This window comes from Daldinia decipiens, assembly GCF_022478715.1.
Source record: "Daldinia decipiens strain CBS 113046 unplaced genomic scaffold F4813scaffold_27, whole genome shotgun sequence".
In the NCBI taxonomy this organism is placed as follows: Eukaryota; Fungi; Ascomycota; class Sordariomycetes; order Xylariales; family Hypoxylaceae; genus Daldinia; species Daldinia decipiens.
This window is the reverse complement of record NW_026054570.1, coordinates 347,584-361,638: the sequence shown is the minus strand read 5'-3', so window position 1 is coordinate 361,638 and position 14,055 is coordinate 347,584. Positions and strand designations below refer to the sequence as shown.

The 14,055-nt window shown below is 46.5% G+C and overlaps 6 protein-coding genes across 6 annotated transcripts; 4 read left to right on the top strand and 2 right to left on the bottom strand.

Moving 5' to 3' along the window:
- Positions 1 to 209: 209 nt before the first annotated feature.
- On the top strand, positions 210 to 729 carry F4813DRAFT_391385 (uncharacterized protein; the record flags this gene model as incomplete). Its single annotated transcript, XM_049247159.1, has 2 exons — positions 210 to 530; positions 589 to 729. 2 exons carry the CDS (start codon positions 210 to 212, stop codon positions 727 to 729), a joined length of 462 nt encoding a protein of 153 aa, XP_049097778.1.
- A 64-nt stretch (positions 730 to 793) lies between these two features.
- On the bottom strand, positions 794 to 1,752 carry F4813DRAFT_154524 (uncharacterized protein). Its single transcript, XM_049238996.1, has 4 exons — positions 1,466 to 1,752; positions 1,381 to 1,396; positions 1,205 to 1,267; positions 794 to 1,131 (listed from the first exon to the last, which is right to left on the bottom strand). The coding sequence occupies exons 1-4, from the start codon at positions 1,523 to 1,525 to the stop codon at positions 1,001 to 1,003; spliced, it is 270 nt and encodes an 89-aa protein (XP_049097777.1). The 5' UTR covers positions 1,526 to 1,752; the 3' UTR covers positions 794 to 1,000.
- Positions 1,753 to 1,760: 8 nt separating this feature from the next.
- Positions 1,761 to 2,947, top strand: F4813DRAFT_366438 (cytochrome c oxidase polypeptide vib-like protein). The gene is given in 5 exon segments (XM_049244028.1): positions 1,761 to 2,010; positions 2,022 to 2,023; positions 2,247 to 2,360; positions 2,413 to 2,476; positions 2,526 to 2,947. The coding sequence occupies 5 exon segments, from the start codon at positions 1,965 to 1,967 to the stop codon at positions 2,558 to 2,560; spliced, it is 261 nt and encodes an 86-aa protein (XP_049097776.1). The 5' UTR covers positions 1,761 to 1,964; the 3' UTR covers positions 2,561 to 2,947.
- Positions 2,948 to 2,985: 38 nt separating this feature from the next.
- On the top strand, positions 2,986 to 3,504 carry F4813DRAFT_366436 (uncharacterized protein). The gene has a single exon (XM_049244027.1). The coding sequence runs from the start codon at positions 3,101 to 3,103 to the stop codon at positions 3,299 to 3,301; it is 201 nt and encodes a 66-aa protein (XP_049097775.1). The 5' UTR covers positions 2,986 to 3,100; the 3' UTR covers positions 3,302 to 3,504.
- A 4,258-nt stretch (positions 3,505 to 7,762) lies between these two features.
- On the top strand, positions 7,763 to 9,154 carry F4813DRAFT_366435 (CI-B8 domain-containing protein). Its single transcript, XM_049244026.1, has 4 exons — positions 7,763 to 7,918; positions 8,055 to 8,161; positions 8,264 to 8,778; positions 8,834 to 9,154. Exons 1-3 carry the CDS (start codon positions 7,880 to 7,882, stop codon positions 8,757 to 8,759), a joined length of 642 nt encoding a protein of 213 aa, XP_049097774.1. The 5' UTR covers positions 7,763 to 7,879; the 3' UTR covers positions 8,760 to 8,778; positions 8,834 to 9,154.
- F4813DRAFT_366429 (uncharacterized protein) lies at positions 9,155 to 14,055 on the bottom strand. The gene is made up of 6 exons (XM_049244025.1): positions 13,420 to 14,055; positions 12,838 to 13,359; positions 12,449 to 12,788; positions 11,357 to 12,399; positions 11,120 to 11,308; positions 9,155 to 11,060 (listed from the first exon to the last, which is right to left on the bottom strand). The coding sequence occupies exons 1-6, from the start codon at positions 13,708 to 13,710 to the stop codon at positions 9,744 to 9,746; spliced, it is 3,702 nt and encodes a 1,233-aa protein (XP_049097773.1). The 5' UTR covers positions 13,711 to 14,055; the 3' UTR covers positions 9,155 to 9,743.

Below are 14,055 nucleotides of genomic sequence, written 5' to 3'. Positions count from 1 at the left end.
TGAAGGTTCCATTCAGGTTCAGGTCACATCTTGAATGTACAAAGTACATAAGTACTTAATTTCAGTGAGCCACACTCTCGGTTCAATAAGGCATCAGGTGCCTCTTATTTAATAAAACCTGAGCCTCACGCCAAAACTCACCTATTATATAAGACCAAATTCACTAAAAGTCTGCCTAGGTACCTAATATAACCAAACGGACGCTCAATATGACGGACGCGGCCCGTTGGAAAGCCACTGTATACGTCGGAGGTCTAGCATCTGTTGTCACCACCGTGAATCTTCACGATGCTTTCATACCGTTTGGCGAAATCGTGGATGTAACTCTACCCAAAAATGATGCGCCAAACTCTACCGAGCCGCATAGGGGGTTTGCCTACGTAGAGTATGAGGATGCCGAGGATGCCAAAGAAGCAATCGACAACATGGATCAATCAGAATTATTCGGCAGAGTCTTAAGAGTATCGGCAGCTAAGCCTCCAAAGAGCGCAGAAGAAGGACTAGGTAGTAAGACTGCGATTTGGGAACAGGTATGTTTATATTCTCAACTATATTGCACTATAGCAGGTTTACTAACAAGCAGAATAGGAAAGGTGGCTTGCTGAGAATGCCGTCAGCGAGGAAGATCGAACCGCAGCTACGGGAGCTAGAGCTAGCGAAGATGACAGGCCGGAGGACCCGATGCAAGGACTGGAGGGACTTGACGTTGCTGGACCAAAGCCGGAATGAGCCGGGACTAATAGTATCTACGTGAACTTTCTCGCATAGCGTTGGCGTTAGAAAAAGGATTCCAGGGCACAAAGGGAAGTCTTCAGAATAGGAGCTTGCGACTGAAGTCTATACCATGCTTAGTCTCTCATATTTGACATTTTTCACCCCCGTGGCTACGTGTAACATATACAGTGCTTTGCTTCTCCAAAAACCAGAATGCGCCCTTCCCCAGTGAGCCCATTTCGATTGACCATAGTTCAACCTTGCGCTCATGTCATGTAGACCTTGCTTAGTGTTCCTCGCCGTGCTCCGGGGAGTCCTCCTTACGGTTTTGGCGGCTGAGTCTGAGGTTCTTGTCCACGGTGAACTTGCGAAGGCTGGAATAGGTGGCAGCAAAGACGGCGAAGCCAACGACAACTCCTAGTTGTATAATTAGCACACATGATCCGTCCTATCCTCGTATATAATCCCGGGCCGTGTAGGTTAGACTAACCGAGAGGGATCAATTCTGCCGGAATTTGTCGCAACTTTCGGAGGCGCTGAGAGACGGTATGTGCTAGAATATGCGTTAATATCTATATCTTAATTGATTGCATTCCGACGTAAAGTTCTTCGAAGACAGAATGATAGGTTTGGGGCGTCAATGGTTCGCGACGGGCGAGAACGTACCGCTCTGTTCCTCTTTCTGGTATGGGCCATTAGCAAACGTCATAGGTTTATGCGAAAATAAAAAAGGGTAACTAAAAATTCATACGGGAATAGGAAACATCATGCGCCTAGTAGGCATCATTCTCAAAGCTCGTGTAGCATACATTTCGGCGAGTTGGGAGGAGATTGTTTTGTAACTATAAGGGAAAATGAGTGTAAATCACTGGAGGCCGTAACGGAAGCTAGGATGTGTCAAAGTCAAATGTCAATGGGTGGAATTGATCTTTCGTAGTTGATGGAAGGTTTTGGGGAGGAGTAGCTTCGGTAACTTGATAGGAGCCACAACCAGTAAAAAGAAAGAAAAGAATCATAGTGGGGTCCCTTTCCCCCAAGCATCCACTGTATCATGCACTGTATCATGCCACCAAAGCCTGAGGCAACTAAAATTAACGCTCCATGATTCGATTCGGCAAGAAACCGATGGTCCGAGAAGCTGCGATCTTCTTTAACATACATCACATCACCACTTTTCATTACGAGCCGTCGCCATTGAGTTTGCCAACCAACATCTTTTTCCTGCAAACAAAATCACTTCAACCGCCAACATGTCCGACGAAGAACGCGTAACAAAGCCCTTCAAGTTTGTCACTGGTAAGTCGACTCCCCTCGAATTCCCTCAGACCTTTGACATCCGTCCGTTGTGTCGAATTCTGACAGTAACTAACTAATTAACTTCCGATAGCCGGTAAGAACCCCATCTTCCCCAGATCCGCCGAAGACGATGCGACGATGCGACGATGAGACGATGAGACGATGAGACGATGAGACGATGCGACGCGATTGAGATATGGATTATTGCTTAACCCCTCCGATCTAACCCGCGCCCAGGTGTCGACGCTCGATTCCCCAACGTGAACCAGACCAAGCACTGCTGGCAAAACTACGTCGATTACCACAAGTGCATCAACGCCAAGGGCGAGGACTTTGCCCCGTGCCGTCAGGTAATGCGACCTTTATAATCCTGTCGTCTTACATATATGCTGATTAGCCAAGTTCTTCCTCGCATATCGATCTCTATGCCCGAGCGGATGGTACCAACGATGGGATGAGCAGCGAGGTCAGTAACCTGTCGTCAAGCGTAAGGGACCAATGCTAACATAGCACAGAGGCTGGAAACTTCCCCGCCAAGTTGGATGCTTAAGTGCAACGCTATGGATTTTTATAAGCATCCGTCGAATCAGCAAAGTTGGACTTTTTCAATGTAGTATATTACCTACCTAAGACTTTAAGCCAGCCAACAACTAAAGATTCGCCCCAAGCCTCTCGTTTATTACGCCTATGTTTATATGACTACCTACCTAGTTAACACATTGCCAGTCTTGATTTTCACTATAGGCAGGAAAGCCAAGAGTATCATCTCAGGCATGACTCCTTTATGTATGATACGGGTGCCTAAGTACGTCATAAAACATAGGTAGATATTATCAATATTCGGGCGTTTTACAGGCTTTCTAGTAGCCTTTAAAATCGTATATAGGTCTTGCAATTCATCTTATTTCAGTTACAGTAAATATCATCTTATCATCCGAATCACGTAAGATCCATGCGAATTTCATACGCAATGTCATCATTTCCATTTCCTAAGCTCCCTATCGAGCTTTGCTTTCAGATCTAGGAAGGTTTCCTAGAAACTAAAGAGCGAATAGTAGTCGTAGACGCCGGTAATTAAGCAGTTTATCCCATGAAACGACACATCTCACCCTTCTTGGTCGTCAATCGTGAAAGCCGTCAGGTCGCCAAAGCCTTCTATTCATACATCGTCAAAGTCTACCGCATTTGCGATATAGGCAAAGGGATCCGTCGGGGACAGCCTTTGGAGGTACTGGCAGGAATATTACATCTCAACCTTGATCGAGACGTCGTCATGAGTAGTTCATATTGAGACAAATATTTTAAAACACTAGACGGGCGCGACTTGAAATTAATGCGCGATCATACTACCGACACTCTCCACTATGACCGTCGTCACATAAAAGGCGCGTACACCATTAAGTACTTTTTCGGATTCCATGGACTTAATTTGCCCTGCTTTAGACTTCTGGCTTAGTCGTCTGAATATAGAGCAAGACAAAGAACAAGCGGAACTCTTTTTTAGAGCATCAGCAGTCTTTGGGGCGCGATATTCAATGACTAAGAGAACGGGTATATACTCTCCCAAGTTGACGTTGTCTCCTAAGGCCAACGATTGTGCTCGCTTAATGGTAGGAAGTGAAACGTTCACTCGGGACTAATACATTGCTATTATGCACTTGCCGATACACACATACACACATACACACATACGGAACTCCTTGATGGTATAAGGAACTATCCTTTACTAGCTCTGTAGCACACGCCGCCTAATATATTTATCCTAGAGAATCAGCAGCATATAGTAGTATAGGACAGGGGTTCATGAGAGTGTAAATTGCAAACAGTATATATTATAGTCTTATAATCGTATTAGATATATACGATTAGTTATTCTCGAATTATTAGAGTTAATATCGAATAGCCAAGACTATCTACAGTAGTGATACTAACCATTAGAGAGGACTCTTTTAGGAAGGGGTTGGATCCTGGAACACCCATTGAGTTTGCCATTCAATAGCCCGCCCTCTGCCATGGCATATTGCTGTTATTAACTAAATACGCTATGAAGCTATATTAAGAGTACGTAGGAAAACTAAATTTATATTAATCAAGTCGTCTAATTTCATACATTGCCCAATCATAATAGCATTAAGTGCAAGTCAAATTAACTTTAATACAAATATCATAGAAAGATATACGTGGCTAACCCTGAAATCTTATATATTCTATGAAAAGTAGCAAGGCACCTTAGCTGATGGTTTATACAACTATGTAGGTTATGTTGACACCACAATTTAGCTAAACACAGAGTATACCGCTATGGCCAACTGCTACTCAGCTGATTCAATTACGTATCCAGGCACTTTTCTCGGCGACAAGAAAGTCTCTTGTATGTCAGGACAATCAGAATTAATTATTCTGGGTATCCAGTTTGCCTTGTTTGTTGGGTCTGCCAGTCTCCCCATCTCCTCGTTTAAAAATTGAAGCTGTTGATCGTGTAGGAAATCCGGAGGATCCCACTGAGCATATAGCTTTAAGTGGGATTGCCTCATATTGAATTTAGATGTTATGTTAATTAGAACATGATAACAGAGCCAACAAGGGCATCTACTACATCCAATATAATTGAAAAAATTTGGAATGTTGCGCGGTAGTAGAAACCTTAGCATTTGCATCTCGCAATGTTGCCGAATGCTAACCAAGTTATGATCTACGTGGCACAAATATGTCATTTGGGCAATTGTTTCTTCGTTGAGCATTCTCGTTTCAATAACTGTGTCAGAGATTCCACTCCACTCTAACTCGTAGGGCCCTGATGTTGTAGAGACGTCGCCGAGTTGAAGGTTTATCCGTAAAGTAGCTGAGCTATGCTGGGATTTGAAGTATTATACGATGTCATACCATGCACGGAAATAGTTTGACATGGTGTAAATTAGCCGTCGAATCTTCCATAGCGTAGCCCTTCTGCGTTTCATAGTTTCGCTCCTATGTCTCCGCTGAAATCTTTTATCTAGTATATAAAAGAATTCTCGTATATGCTCTGCACGGGTTTCTGCCGAGTTGAAACATAGCTGCATGAAATTATGAAGGAATTTTACATGTTCCCTATCCAACGGATCATTAGTCACTGGAAGATTCAATATTTCGGAATAGATACTGGAAGGGCCAGAAAAGAACGTTTTCAATGATCCCAAGATATTCAATGTCCCCTCTCGAGCCTCTGGGAGCCCGAATGGGACGGTATTGAACACTATATCTTTAATCCATTCTAAAGTGTCCGATAATTCGTTTTTCTTTTCTTCTTCTGTTCTCCCAGTACATGCCTCATATATGGATTCCGAGATATTATGGTAGCGTTTAAGAAGAATACGCCTCCATAGCGTGCTCTGAAGGCTAAGTGTGACAGTATTTGCAGCGTCTGTAGTTCTATCCGCAAACCATGCTTCGATTTCATGGGCAAGAGGAATAAGTATATCGGTCGAGGGATGGTTCTTAGAGATATGCAGAGTGTAAACAGTATGGTCTTTATTGCTCTCCATCGCTGTTGCTACGACACCCCCGCCCTGGGGTTCAGCGAAGATTAAAGCAAAGGAGTCAAGGAGATTCTTCCCAAGGCGCTCCCTTTTCTCATTCTCTACCTGGCCCCCCTATCAAGTCCTCGATCGGCCTAGGTTCCTCCTGGTCTAGAAATACCCCACAGCGCGTTTGAGACTCATGTTGTTGTATTTGTTTATAGTTGACTACGAAAGCCCTAGCATAGAATTCTTCTTTAGAAACACCAGCTCTATGGAATACCGGATTACTATAACTTGGCATGGTTTAGGCTTCGTTTGTATTGATATTTTAATATGAACTTTGATAATTCGTTGAATTGAGTACCCAGTTTACAAAATAGTGTCAGTGGTAGTGGCATAGATGTAGTTTATATAATATTTGTCTATCATGGTCTTCTGATACACCTACAGGGTTGCTCAACTTGGATCATCTACCTAATTCTCATATGTATTGCCTCTAACCACCTCATGAATGGGGTTGAATCGGAGGTATCAAAGTGATATGTTTGCTGGCATTTTGCGGTGACAACGCATAGCATTAACAGGCCAAAATTTTGATTGTCGTCCGAAGTAGCCTCTGCGTAGATGGCCGCGAAGATTCTGGATGAGTATTACAACGAATTAGATGATGTTGTGATATGACTACTACATATTTATGATGCATATATACTTTGAAGCATTGCGCTGTAAGGTGATCCAACCTCCCTAAGACAAACCGTAAGCTATTGTCAGAGGTTATATAAAATAATAGATTATTGTAGCCATAACATGGAAGTAAACTATGGGGGTAAGTAAGACAATACAACAGAGGTCTCTTATTATGTCATAGTAGCAAAGTAAACATATGCTATTGTGACGTGGTGTCTTTTATCTTGTAGAGGTTTGTGTCGGATCTAGTTTCAGAATATTGTACACTTAAGTCATGTCTGGTCCTTATTAGAAAAATGGTTTCCGGTATTAATAGCTTGTTTATACAGAGCGGACCTATAAGTTCAACCTTGAAGATGGCACCGTGTCTGAAATACTTATTGAAGTTATGGCCCTGTACGAAATAATACGTGCTTGCTATTTCCCCTTTTAATTCATGTGGTGTTCAAAATTCTTGAATCATTATAAGTTCAGAGAAACTCGACCTTACGAGGGAAAACGGTGGAAAAATAAAGTACGAGTGTGGGCGAGAAAGAAAATAGAAGAAAAAAAACGAACCCCCAGAAACCCACCGCCCAGCCCATGACATTTAACGCGTCCGTCTACCGGTCATGGCTACTGCGCGCCCTCCTTTCGTCATTAGGTACTTCTTTGCAATTGCCCGCCCTCGCCTAGAGGCTGGAATCTTTGGCCATCATCGCAGGGGTATCTCGGCAGTATGTGTCTGAACGTGATTGAGGCTGTCGTCAAAGCCCACCCGAGTGGGAATCGAATGGGTAATCTAGGACTTACGTGATTCCGACCTGCCTAGCCACTCGACCAATCCGTTTTGCGGTGGTTGTGTGCTTCTTTTTGTAATTATAAGGTCTCGTTGCCTTGGGGGGTAGAAGTGCGGGCCTACACGTTGCTGTCGTGGTAACCGCCGGACGTGTCTGCATCTGTCGGGCGACATGTTTGCGTTGGTACCAGCTGGTGAATTCTATCTACCTAGAAACGCAATTTCTACAGTACTCCTTGGTTGATTTAAGAGTGTTATCGCACTTAATATAGGTACTTTGCTTGACTGCATCATACTAGCCAGGTCAAGATGACAAATATTTATATTTCTGTATGAGCCCCTAAAATCATTCTTTTAGTCATTGTTGTGTCTGTATATTTACTGTATAGTTAGCTGATGAAACTCTTCGTATCTATTTACAATAGACCATACATAATTCATAACGAATTCATAAGGACTATACTATGTAATGTTTTAACGCCCTTGAAATAAGACCATAGTAGATTTTCCACTTTCCGAAGTAACAGCTTTAATAGTTGAAAAATAGTCCATTTGAAGCAGATGATGTACAGATAGCTGATATCACAATAAACTTACACTCTAAGTTCTATCCCCCCCTTCCCCTTTATTCGGTTCAGGAATTAAAGGGGGGAGGTTAAAGTTATATGGGCCCTATAGTTAATTTAAGAATATCTGATTTAAGAATATCTGATTCAGGAATATCCCCCCAAAATGAATTCGGAGTATTAGCGGCCCGCACTGAACCGGGATCGCTGAACCGCGGGATCCCCAAAATTTCAATGCGCCCACTACGAATACCAACAGTTTCTACCATTTCGACCTTTGCGCCAGCCGAATTGGAAACTTGATAGCGAGCTGAGAGAAGCTCGCAGGACGGTTAATCAAGATGGTGAACCCGGGAAAGCGCATGCACATACTGCAAGCCGTAAGCACATATCCTCAATTATTTATCCATCCTTTTCGAAATTGAAATTGCCTGCTGCTAACACATTAATTCAGAAGGTAAATCGCATAACCAATTAAACTATAAGCCCTCACGTCCTGATACGAAACGTCTCTAGCTACTGGCATTACGGCATGGCCCGGGAGCAGCGATATTACCACCCGAGATCACACGGATACACATGGACTTCGCATTGAAGTGGAATGACGGACACTTGGGACCGAGGTATGCTGGCTTTGCATTGCTGGCTTTGCATTGCTAACCTCCAATTCACTCCCGCGACCGACTGCTTGCTAACTAGAAACTTGTCTTTTCCCTCGATTATAGGAAATTCTGGAGGACCTGCCTCCCACGTCTAAAATTCTGGAACCCCGCGATACCTATGCTCGTAAACCGAACGCCGGACCAGTCAGCCCCGGCCAAGATGTCCATCTACTTCCGACAAGCCTCGCTGGGCTCCGATATCCCTTCCGCTCTAACCACCAAGCTTAGCGAGCTGCCACTAGCACGGCAACCGCACTCGAGCGTATCGAACGAGCACCCAGCACCCGAGCCCGAGGAAGGCGAGCGTGTTGTGACGATAGACATGAAAAACGTGCACTCGGACGACATCCTCAACGAATTCATGACTAAGACGGGTGCTACTCTCATCCACCCGACACCCGACGAGCAGGTTGAGATGCGGCAACTCGAGGAACTTAACGAGAAAGCTGCTATCGACCGATCAATCATGAAGAAGTATATCGACGATTTGAAGCGCGAGGAGCGCATACTGGCTCTAGCTCGCCAAGAAGCCGATGCTATCAAGATGGCCAACGATTAAGATCGCCGGGGGCCACTATGTAATTTCTCTCGGCCATTTCTCTCTCCCCCTGTCTTCTTACCGATCTATTTTAGGCCAGAGAAAATTTTCTGCCCCAATAAATAAAAATGAGGTGGTTGATATATAAAAGCTGGCCGAGAGCAGCTACAACAACAACAACAACAAATCTTTCGAGAGAACCTCTTTTACTACGTTCGACTCGTCGCTCTACCTGTACCAAGACGTGTATCATACGCAGACGATGCTAGGCGCATAAAACTGCAGGGGATATTTATATGTATATCCAGAAAGGAAGTATATACCGCGCCTCTGCAAGAAGGCGACGTCCATGACGGGATGTCTACCTTACTTATCAGGTACTGAATGAATAAAAATAACAATCAGAAGACATGCTGCATAGTCTTTTCTCTCTCTTTTGCTTCCCTTTCCATCCCCCGGTTTTCACTATCACAAACTCCTTGCATACACTCTGAGATATCTGCCCTGATCCCCATGGCTTATCTCAATTTTGCGTCAAGGAAGATCGATCATGACCACATCCTATTCCCCGTGACCTCCTTTGCCCTAAAGGTACATGGTTTATCTTGTTGGCCTACATTTCTCTTACTAGGAACCTGGACTTGCTTGAAAACGTAGTATCAGTTTTTAGTCTTTGAAATGGGTTGTAATTATGTCTCCGTTGTCCCTCAGATCTGGACAACTGTATTTCTTGCCATCATGAGATATGTAATGTGATACTTGTACTAGAACCGTATTGGTTAAATTATACACCAATGGTATCGAATGATGTAAGAGTATGCCTTAATTACCTACTACACTTTCGATTTCGTGTCTTATGCTATCAACTCAACTATGCAAAGTATACAATATTAAAACATCCTCGAAAGCCACGTCCTTTCAAGGTCCCCCCCCCATTCCCTCATCCCCTAAACTATTATCCCCACCTCCCTTCTCTTCTCCCCCAATAAAAGAAAACAATACACCTCAAACTTCCGTCTCAACATCCGGCTGCCGTCCGTTCAACGCCCCCATCCTCGTAACCCTCCTAACCGCAAACTTGGCCTCGTCCTTGGCAAACTGCGCATTGCGCAACGGCCGCCACTGCATCAGCCCCCGGTGCTGCCGATGCAGATCCCGGCTCCGGTCCCGGTATTCTTTGTACTGGGTAATCGGGTTCCGACTGCTTCGACTGTGCCCCGAGTCGTTCGTGCTCTGGCTCGCCATGCTGCTGGTGCTGGTGCTGGGCCGGCCGGGTATGTCGTCGCTGGCGCGGGGGGACGCGGTCGTGGCGTCTTGGATGCCTAGGTCGGTTTTTCTGTGCAGGAGCTCGGCGGAGCCGATGGGGTTGGTGGAGAGGGGCATAGGGGTTGCTTCGTCGGTTGTGTCGGGGATGTCTGGCGCGTCGGACGTGTCTGGTATATCCTCTGAGGTCGCGTCAGTTTCGTATTCCGTCTCGTCGCGGCCATCGCGACCGGTCATTATGGCCGTGGGATCCTGGCCGAAGGCGCCGGTCCAGTCTGTGCCGTCTCTCGCGAGCCACTTGCGCCGGTCTTCCTCGGAGACTGTAGCCAGGACGTCGCGGTCTTTGGTTAACGAGTCCTCGTGCAGCTTCTGGACGGCCGGGGGCAGTTCCTTGGTGACTTCTTCCTGGCGCACGCCCTCCGCGAAGCAGGCTTCCCATGTCTCGATGGTCTCGCGAGAGTCGTTGTCGCTGACGAAGCGCAGATGATCACGGTCTGTGCCGGCCTTGAAGCGCCCGCGGAATTGCAGACGTCCGACCTCTTCGATCTTGAGGTCTGGGATTAAGTAGAAGTTCTCCTGCGTGATATAGTTTTGCGATAGTCGCGTTGCGTTGTTGCACCTCCAGACGGGGATATCGAAGTCCGTGTCTTCGCTATCGACGAGCTCCGGTAGCCATATCGCTGCGAAATATTCCAAGTGCCGCTTCCCGGGTAGGTGGAATTCGAAGAATATAGGTGATCGGTAGCGGTATCGAACAGGAAGACGAGGACGACCGTTATTAGTCACGCCGTTGATGTTCCAGTCTACGATATCGCCTTCGGCAGAGCATTGCTCGCGCTTGACGGTTGCGGAGCTGCCTCCTGTCCTGAGCTTCAGCTTTATCTTGCCCTTGCCTGAACCTGTAAAGGTCGAAGTAATCTTGTCCGAAGTAAATTCGAATGTGCCGACATCCCAGCCCAGTTGTGAAGGTGGAAGCTTCAGTTCAACGGACCGGAATAGTAGGGAAATGCGGATTCTGCCAAAGCCAATTCCACCGTCCAATGGGTACCATCGAGTGACCTAGTTCTTAATATTAGCCCGCAGCCTAAAGGGTGACATATACAATGCGCTCGACCTACCTGGCTACTAGTCTGCATAAGGTCAGAGATCTTCAAAGGAACGACACCGATGATAGGATCGTGCTGCCTATTGCGCGAGTCACGAACCGTGACCGTAAGAATAGCAGACCTCCAATCCCGAACGAATCTTTCGGTACCGGCGTTGAAGATGGGCTTCGAGGAGGCCACCTTAGTACGAGTCTTGTAGACCTGCGCGATATTAGCAGCAGCATAGTTGGCGCCGACTGGAAAGCCTACCAGTTCGTCATTGAGCAAAATAGTGCAGTAAGCACTCGGCAGCTTCTTGCTGGATTCCTCCTTAATTTCACCAGCATCACGAGCGGGCTCGTACTCTCGCCCTCCCTTCCGCTTTCCGCCTTCTGAGCCTTTCACATTGGCTAGCTCGAGGTTAACGATTTGGTGGACGACAACGCTAAGAATACCAGTGGGCCAGAGAGGATCCGGAGGTGTATGCACAACAGCGTCTTCCTCGTTGTTCTGAATGGCACCCTTGTCATCTTGTAACTCCTTATTATCTCGGATTTCCTTCGGTAAGGTGACGTCCTTGCCGTCCGTTCGCAGACCGGCGCGGAATTGCGTCTTGGTAAAATAGCCCACTTCCCAGTGTAGCTCACCCGGCATGCTGCTGTCGGCCTTAACGCCACGCAGCTTAGAGACTTGCTGGTACATCTTACCAGGGTGCTGGATTAGCTTCTGGAGCGAAAGCTCGACCTTGCCGACGACATCATCGGCGCTCGAACGGTCACTGTCCCAAAGCTCCATAGATAGCTGCTCATCCGCCTTGATGAGGTCAGGGGTTACGGAAAGAGCGCAACTCTCTTCGAACACGGGGTTAAGATCGTCTTGAATGACGCGAGTGCAGTACATAGGCTTGCCGAACTTGGAGAAGCTAACGGTGATATAGGGGTCAGAGCCACCACCCTCGGAGCCTCGGCGGTCCTGCTTCGATAGCCCAACAGCCTTATGGATGCGAATGAAGAGTAAACCCAAAGCCTGGGTTTCCTTCTGGATGTCGTCTCCCGATAGCATCTTGCCAAGGTCGAGCGTCAGGGACTTTGGCGCGACATACATGCTAGCAGCGGCCTTGATGGCCCAGTTGACGAAGTTGGAGATCACCGGTAGGTTGAGAATGTTAACTCCATGCTCCATCATCGGCGTACAACCGGCTTCGACCTTGGGAATTCCCATGAGCGTCATAGTAACTGCTTTTAGGAATGGCGGCTCGGGGGCCATCTGGAGTCTTAGTCGCACAGTTCCCACCAATCCGGTCAATTCAACCCCTAAATATGGTCAGCAATTGAATCAGACTTGAATAACACGAAGACTTACAAATCGGCAAGGGGATGCCGAATAGTCCCTTGATACCAAGATAAAATACCAACTGCATGCCCATGTTCTGAGCCTTTGCCGAAACAGCGCCACTCGTGGGCTTCGCATGGTAAGCAAAGGAGGCTTCCAAGTTGTAATAGTCACCACCCTCTTCATCGGCGGCAAGCTCCTGCGGATCCTTGACCTTCTCATTCTCCTTGTGTATCTCGTCCTTGATATCCTTCATGTGGCTGTCGGGAAGAGCCCGCAGACTGAGGATCCGGATCGGGTTGTTACCCTGGTTGATATCGGCTACCTTGACGTTCTCAATGATTCCTGGTACGGAAGCTTGCATAACATCCTGCTTCTGTTAATATTCCCTATGTTCGACACACATGAATGAGACTTACTTCGAGGGTGTCGGCTACTGCGGAGAACATATCAGGGTTAATGAGACCCCAGACGATGCCAAGGAGCGTGTTCATCCACTCGACAGACTCGGGAATCAGGTTGGCAACGGCCGTCTCGCCGCGCTTCTGCTCGCTCGACCATTCGATGTCCCGACCTCGCCTAACCAAATCCTTCATCCATAGGAAAACACCGGAAGCCACACCGATAGCCAAGGGAATTAGACCCAGCAGTCTGCCTCCGAAGAACTTGCCCATGAAGATGATGCCAAGTACGAGACCGACGCATAACACTGTTGCTCGCTGTTCGATAATGGCGTACATTGGCTCATAGCTTACCGACGGCGTCGGGTGGAAGAGGATATTCGTCTTCTCACCATGGATCGGCACATCTGAAGTAGCCCCTGTAGCTACCGGGTCTGGCGGCGCTGTTATATCCTGGGCTTTCCTGTATTCCTCTCCCGACTGTGTCGGATCTGTCTTTACCGGCGTATCCTTCCCTAGATTTGCATTTGGCACTGATAGCTAACATGTGATATTAGTTACGTCGCCAGTGTTTTTTTCTCCCTGGCTTACGCGACTTACATGAGGATCCTGTACGGCCTTCATAAAATTAGAATTGACGTCGTCGATAGTGACCTGGTTGCCCGTGACGGGATCCGTAACCACTCTGCCCTTGCCCCTGTACTGTTCAACATCGTTCTCATGTTCTAGGACATCTCCATTATTTCCGGTCGTTTTATTTTGGGCGTCGATTTTTGCATCTCGTTCCTTCTTGTCCTTATCGAGAGAAGCGACGAATTGCTTTATGTTGGGGACTCTATTGAGCCCCGAGTAGTGGCCCCCTGGGGCGTGGTGTTGCTGTTCGGAAGCCATGACATGTGCTACCTATCTGTATTATAGAGACGGAAAAGTTCTATGATGCGGGCATGGAATAGCTTCTCCAGGGGAGTATAATAATAATAATAATAATAATAATAATAGTTAACTAGTTATAGGAAATATAAGAAGGAGATGCCTTCTACTACTCGTTTGTCCAACTACCAGAGAGCAGTAAGAAGGGAGATCTCTGTTAGATATGCTATTAAATTATAAATTACATAGGTAGGTAGCTAGCTACAACTACTAAATCAAAGTAGACTTGTCTTTAGACTGGCAGGTTTACATCATCCTGTCAAACGCCTTTTCTTTCAGCTGCAGAATGTGTAAGATTGAATCGTA